The sequence below is a fragment of the Loa loa genome (genome assembly GCF_000183805.2).
Source record: "Loa loa unplaced genomic scaffold supercont3.907, whole genome shotgun sequence".
NCBI classification, from domain to species: domain Eukaryota; kingdom Metazoa; phylum Nematoda; class Chromadorea; order Rhabditida; family Onchocercidae; genus Loa; species Loa loa.
In genome coordinates this window covers 1-8,013 of record NW_018109087.1, presented here as the reverse complement: position 1 = coordinate 8,013, position 8,013 = coordinate 1, and the positions used below count along the sequence as shown (strand labels likewise).

Sequence of the window (8,013 nt, the reverse complement as noted above, 5' to 3'; positions counted from 1 at the left end):
ATCAGTACAAAGGGAGCTGTTATGAGATTTCTTACAATAAAACAACTCACCCTTTTTTGCAGTCGAATGCGCTATGTCCAAGCTTGAAACAATTAGGGCAAACCTTAATTTCCTTCAATCGATCAATTCGTTGCTCGACTGTAGGATATATGTGACAGTTGCTATCCCAGTGATTGTTGTTGCAGAAGATACAAGGTCTCCTTTTCTTATTTGTCACGCAATTTGGACTCTCTTGATCTAGCTGGTTCCTTTCTGCTGAAGCAGTTTGCTTTGATTGTTTCATTGCAACCAATGCAGAGGTTTCTGGGATGATTGAATTAAGATGACGTTTGGTCAAATTTTTTCGACTTACGCTATCTGAATATTGCCATTCCATTACCTGGTCGTTTCTGAGGATTGTTTTTCTGAGAAACTGTCGAAGTTTTATTATGGACCACTGGTTATCTTCCTCTTTTTGTTGATAAACTTGGTTTAGTATCTAATTTGGTAATTTGGATTCTATCATAGTTTCAATGGTATATTCAAAGTTTTCAATGGTAGGTTGCTCTACGTTTTCACCAATTGCTTCTAACTGTCGTAGCACTCTTTCCATTTCTTCGACTTTTCTCTAATTTCGATCGTTTCATTTTGTAGATATTAGCTCCTTGTACAGTAAACTTATGGTAGAAACACGACCAAATTTCTCCGCTAATAATTCCCTCATAATTTTGTAGTTTTCAGATGCCCTGTCGTAACCCCTTACTAACTGCTTTCTTTCGGACAGGAAACTAAATAATTTAATTTTTGAATATCGGGCATGTTTTGAGAGTGTACGGAGGCTTCGAAACCACTCCAAAATTCTCTCCATGTTTTAGGATCACCACTGAACGTTGGTAACGACAATAGTGGTAAATTTACTACTAGACGACATTTAGTTAAACTAGATTCCTTATTTTGTGTTAAGCGTTTGAGAGCTAACTCAGCATCGTCCTTATACATAGATAAGGTTATGATAATATCCGTGCCTATGTTAATTAAATTTAAGATACCTCTATCGTCATTTGTCATTTTCTCATATTTCTCTTCTTCTTCCTTTTTCTGCGACTTTGGGGGCAGTTGAATGTGTTCCAACCACTTGTCCTTGATTTTTTCGAGAATGCCGATGTACCTTTTAAGGCACATCAACTTTTCCTTGATGATTCTTGCCCTGGTTTCATATTGCTGGCACAATGCTTCTATTGTCGATTTTTGGTCTAACGGAGGAGTTCTATTGTCGATTTTTGGTCTAACGGAGTTAGATCCATTTGTCGTACTTCATCGAGAAGTCCCTCGAGATTTGCTTTTACCGATTTCGCTCTGACAATTATGCTGGCAGATATACCTCACCTCGGGCACCAAAAAGTTTGTCGTGAAATAGTAATGACTGCCAGATAATTTATTTGCCGAGCTCAGAGATTGGGTAATTAAACTCCAATCAAATCTATCCAAATGAAGCGCTAAATTAGTGCAAAAACGTTTGTGAGGAAGTCGATTTGTCTTGTGAATACGCAGCAGTAAGGGATATTAACCTTTATCGTGAGAAGAAATTGATATGAAGCCGATATCCTTGGAAGAGAAGAAAAGAATCCCTCCTGGTTTGGGACCGAGATTATGTGTTAAGAAATGGAAGTAGTTTACATGAAGAATTCAAGTACCGGAAACAAACCGGAAATGGTACAAGCATTATAACAAGATTAAACAGAAAGATTAACATGGGAAATTAAGGGTTTAAACATAAGGATGCAAATTGGTTAGATAAGATAATAACAAAAAAGTGTGGGAAATAATTTTAAGAAATGTAGATATGTTAAAAGTGATTCATAGTATCGTTAGCATTAATTTACAATGTGAATGAATTTATTTGAGGTTTCGCTTTTCACGACAACACATATGCATAAGCGGTTAAACATACGCATTAACAGGAATAATGCGTATGTTTAACCAACAAGGAATACATAGCACATACATATGGAAAATTATTCACATTAATATATTATACATATTCATATATTATACACACGTCATACCTATCGGGAAAAACTGAAAGTTGTAATACGTCCAAAAAAAAAGAAAATTTGTAGTACGGAAAAGGAAATTGTAATACGTCCAAACAGCTAAAGAATTTGTTGTAAAAACCATTCCCGTGATAAAGACTCATCACATTATACAATAAATATAATATTACGTTTTTTCTATATCTAAGGTGATGTGTCTCTTATCTAAACTCAAATGTGTAAAATGTCTTCTCCTTTGATATTGAAATTACAAGCATACGCTGACTAATTTACTGCAACAGTGAGACAGCTCGTCTAGTAAGACGAGTGCCATCAATTTACTCTTCGTACAAAGCAATTTAATCTTTTATGTAATTTATCTTGCCATTGTCAAATTATTGTCGGTGTTATAAAAACTTTACATGAAGTTATTCTCCATTCTCTTATCGTAAACCCAACCCACTTATCGACAACATAAAAGCACCGATAAACGCATTCTTGGCATTCTCAAAAACCCTTCTTGGTCGAAGATCAACTCAGTGCCTACTGGGTTCGCTCAATTCGACGTTTGATGGTGCTTTTAAAAAGACCGGATCACCCTATTCTACCTTTTTCATTTCACTATCAAGTACTATTGTACTATAATAGTTGCTATATTCCTACTATTGAATAAACCTTTCCCTTGCTATTCAACACATAGAAACGAAATTTTCACGACAAATTTTTGGTGCCACGAGCCGGGAACGCATGTCGACAAGTTTAACGAAAAGCGCGAAACGCATAATAACAAAGCTAATTAAACTCTTGCATGAAGTAAAACCTGGATTTGTCGCCACCGAATCAGTTATTGCCATTGGAAGAATTGCGTCTGGAGTCAAAAGAAGAATAATCGATGAAAAACTACGGTTATTTGGAATCAGTCAATACAAAATGGTTGGATCATATCGGTACGATACTCACTTCGCAAAAAAGAAAGGAAGAAGAAAAATACGCCCAAATGGTCGAGAAGAAAAGGGTATTTTAAATTTATTAACTGAAGGTAAAGAAACTGTTGTTATATTAGATAATTATAAAAAGGATTTTGAATTAATAATTGAACAAACGAAAAAATCCCCCAAAGAATTGATTCAGCAAGATGTAACCAAAACTGCTTCTTTATCGACAATAAATGCTGCAATATTCAGCGGAGACTCCAAAACATGGAGAGAAAAGTTTTGAAACTGCTGTACATTCTCAAACAATTCCAGATATACAAAAATTAAATTGTCTATTCTCCTGCTTAAAGGGAGAAGCGTTAAAGGGCGTAAGAGGTTATGATATTGCACCAGAAAATTACCAAGTTATAAGGAAGGTCTTGGTTGAAAAATTTGGAGTAGCTTTTTTAAAATTTGGAGTAAAACTTGGAATAACTATTAAGAAGTCTCTTTACAACGAACTACATGCGATCAAAAAGTATGGTCGAAACTGGAAAACAGTAGTTGAAGCAATCGAAAGAATTCTTCGTCAACTAGAAGCTATCGGAGAAAATCTCGAATACTCGAATATTGAAACCGCCATTGAAAGCAAACTACTAGGATGGAAATTGAACAAAGTATATCAACAAAAGAATGACACCCGGTCAGTTGCAAAACTTAGACAGTTTCTTGGAAGACTAGTAAAAAGAAATGACCAAGTAATCAGAAACCAAGCTTCAAACACCAACAGCGACCGACAATTGACAAAGTTCAACAAACGTTTGCAGCGAAGTGTCCAAGAAGAAACTACAGCATTGGCAACAATCAGTCAATCTGGATCAGATGAGTTTAAGAATATTTCAAGCTTGTCTATAAAGAAAGAGTTAGACAGAAGCGATAAAAGAAGACCTTGTTCGTTTTGTAACAAGGATCACTGAGATAGTAAGTGTGGAACTTATCCTACCTCTAAGCAAAGATTAGAACGCCTAATTAGGATTAAAGCCTGTCAGAAATGTCTCAAAGGGAGATACATAGAGGCCGAATGCAAAAAAATGGTGAAATGTTTTTATTGTAAAAGGTCACACAACAACGCACTCTGACAGCAAACGTTGACAATTCAAGCAAGTGGCACATACACCCATGCAAGAAAGAGAAATCAAACCGGATAATGGAACAGTTATTATAAACACGATCATCGAAAGAGAAAGAGAAGTTTTAATTCTATGCAAAATGGCGACTGTATTCAATGCGGAAAGAACTGAATGTAACGAAGAAGTTCCAGTATTGTTTGATATTGATTCACAATTAGATTTTGTAGTAAGAGAATTAGCAAACCGTTTAAAACTTGAAGAAGTAGAGTTAAAGGAATTAAAGGTATCTACTTTCGGTGCCAGATATTACATGATACTTCTTACAATAAAGACATTAATTGGAATAAAAAGTGAGAATAAGGGACCAATATTTTGTGAAGTAAATGTGGTCGACTATTTAATGGATGAACTTCAAGTAGTGGATATACCATGTGCCATGAGGAAGAATTACCAATTAGAAGGCCTAACTTTCTACCGGAGAAAACCAGATATACTGATTGAAGCCGACTACTTCTTCAAATTTACACAAGTAGAAAAGATTTAGCAATTGAATTCAGGATTTTTCCTACTTCAAACAAAATTGTGTCCCATGATATGCAGAAGTGCAGATATCATGCGCGAATTCCAGCAACAAGATGTAACAATATTACGCGAGTGATATGTACTTAAAGCCTTTCGTAGGTTATCTTTATCTGTAGTATCTATCAAACAACCACTTCAGCAATATCATCGCAAACTTGTAAATTTTTACATAAACATAAGGAAATCAATGGAATTATCATGAAACAAATAGCACCAAGTACTTGGATGACAAATAATGATGTAAAATACTCCTGCGGATGGTTAGGAGTAAGATGTTAATCTACAATAAATTTTGCAATCGCTAGAAGACTATTACTACTATACGATGGGAAAGGTATGGTTTCAGATCTGGGCCATGCTGAACACTGACTACTCAAAGGGGAAGATCTGAAACCATCAACAATATTATCTTATGGAACATAACTGAAATACCGAAAAATTGTTTATATCAAAAGATTGGCGTATACGATGCACACATTTATGGAAGTCATGTAATCATAGATGAACCTCAAACTTCACTTATTTTCAGCAACAAAACTAAGACGATGCTGAACACAGATTTTAACTTCACGAATCCTTATCGTATGAATGATGTTATTATTATTGGTATGGGATCATATTCAACCAAGGCGAAAAATCGAAGTACTGTAAAATCGATACCAAATGTAAAGTTGGATAAATTATTATTGATGAAACCGACAAAGGTGACAAATTCGATTCAGAAAACACAAAACATCTTTGATAAACTACAACGAGATTGTCAGCGGCAAATGAGCATAGTGCATCAGAAAAGTTGTCAGAATCCTAACAATTTGCTTTTACTAATTGAATGGTTATCATTTTACAATCCAACACTAGCTGCGAGATTATTGTTATAAAGGGACGATGTAATGGCCAAGGAAATCAAAGGAAATTTATTAATTATTCCATGTAAATCGAGAGACCTTAATTTTACTAGTATCGAATTCAAGGAAGGAGTAATAAGAAAACTTGAATTTGAAAGAATTAATGCAGAACTGGAAATACTGACTCAGAAATAGGAAGAATTGCAACCAGCATCGAAGCAATACGAAATAGAATATGTCTGGAAGGAAATAAGCCAACAAGGTGAAGAATTTGCCGAACAATTAGAAATTCAAATTGGTAAGGCAACAGAATTAATTGAAGAAGAATTGGCTAGCTTCACTGTGCATTGGAAATTGATTGTTATTAGCATAATTGTATTTTTAATTTCAATTACATTTGTTGTTATTAAGATGAAATTTAAAGTAATTCGATTTATAATTTGCTTAAAATGCTATAGGAATTCAACTAGGACAAATTCTTTAGCAATTCCAATGCTGACTTTACCAAATAAATTTATAGGAGATTAACCACTGATAACCGAATTCCTTTTCAATATGAACCCCATATTCCACTTTCCAATGCTTCTTCTCTCCTTCGGCCGGGAATATCGGGAAAAACCGAAGGAAATTGTGATACGTCCAAACAGCTAAAGAATTTGTTGTAAAAACCATTCCCGTAATAAAAACTCATCACATTATACAATAAATATAATATTACGTTTTTTCTATGTCTAAGGTGATGAGTCCATTATCTAAACTCAATTGTGTAAAATGTCTTCTCCTTTGATATTGAAATTACACGCATACGTTGACTAATTTACTGGAACCGTGAGACAACTCGTCTAGTAAGACGACTGCCATCAATTTCTTCTTCCTACAAAGAAATGTAATCTTTTATGTAATTTATCTTGCAGACATTATATGAAGTTATTCTCTTAACGTAAACCCAACTTACCTATCGGCAACATAAAAGCGCCAATAAACACATTCTTGGCATTTTTAAAAACCCTTCTTGGTCGAAGATCGGCGTCTACTGGGTCTCACTCAACTCGACGTTTGACGGCGCTTTTAAAAAGACCGGATCATCTTATTCCACCCTTTTCATTTCACTATCAAATACTATTGCATTATAATAGTTGCAATATTCCTACTACTGAATAAAACTTTCTCTTGCTATTCAACACATAGAAACGAAATTTTCACGACAATACCTATGTACGCATATACGTTTGAATACGTACATATTTACGTGTGAACGCATCTACGTTTACATGTACGGATTTTCACATATGTGGTCGCACCCACAATCATTCACTACTGAAGTGGTTTTGTTTTTATCAATCAACCCATCAAATGACCGTAAAAGATGGTGAAAATGAAAAGCTAAAAAGAGGTTGTCAACTGTTTGTCACCAATGATTGCCGTTATTTCGTCCCTTCCGTCTATTTTCTTTTATTAATCGCTTAATTTATTAATTAAATAACTTATTTAACTATTCATAAAGTTTTTTTCCAATCATTCAATTTATTATTTATCCTATAATTTTATCATCCTAAATTTTACTCAATGATTAATTGCTAATTAATGCTTATTAAACCACTTTTTTAATTACATTTTATCATCACTTTAATATTACTTATTATTACATTATTCCTATTTACTTAATCCATTTTTTTACTTACCTTCTTTTTTTTGCTCTTTTTTATCAGCCAACTTTTTTTTCAACTATCTACTACTCACAAAAATATTATCATCATTCTTTTCTCATTACTTATCATCACTTTCTACTTCCCGCTTCACTTCATCTTTGCTCATTTCGAGAAATTTTACATCTGCGAAACTGATCCTGTTTGCGAAATAATGAATCGAAATTCTCTTCCTCATCATTAAATGCTAGAAAAATATTGCGACAGATACTGATAAGTCCAGTTTTGTCCTATGCCAATAATTTTATAATTAATTCTTTCATCTTTTCAATTACAATTAATTAATTATAATTAATTCTTTTATCTTTTCAATTCCATTGTTACAGCTTTCTCCTCTCATCCAATTCATTAATATTCGTCATTTCAAACAATTTAATTATTATTGAAAGGCAATAAGCTTAATCCTTTTTAAACATTTATCATTTTGCATATGTAAAATTTCATTTCATTTATTCATTGATAAAATTTTTGATTTTTTAAACAAAACTAACGAAGTTTCAATTTTTTAATTAAAATTTTATTAATAAAAAATTTGAAAATATGAATAATATCTGCTTATTATAATAATTAGTTTCATTTCTCTCGAATAATTAAAATATTTTTGGGTATGTTTTATTGAATCAAAATATTACATTTTATTATTTTCTTATTTGCATCCATTCATTCATATTGATTAACTTGTAAATTTAAATATAATTTTTAATTTTCCTTTTTTAAGGCAATAAATTTTTTTCTTTTAAGGTGATGAATCTTTCTTCGCTACAATTATTTGCATTTTTTCTTTCACATCAATATGCATTCTAAGCAATTCACAAAAGGTAAGT

The 8,013-nt window shown here is 33.0% G+C and overlaps 1 protein-coding gene across 1 annotated transcript; it reads left to right on the top strand.

Moving 5' to 3' along the window:
* Positions 1-5,183: 5,183 nt before the first annotated feature.
* On the top strand, positions 5,184-5,516 carry LOAG_10740 (hypothetical protein; the record flags this gene model as incomplete). Its single annotated transcript, XM_003146264.2, has 1 exon — positions 5,184-5,516. The coding sequence occupies one exon, from the start codon at positions 5,184-5,186 to the stop codon at positions 5,514-5,516; it is 333 nt and encodes a 110-aa protein (XP_003146312.2).
* Between the last annotated feature and the right edge of the window lie 2,497 nt (positions 5,517-8,013).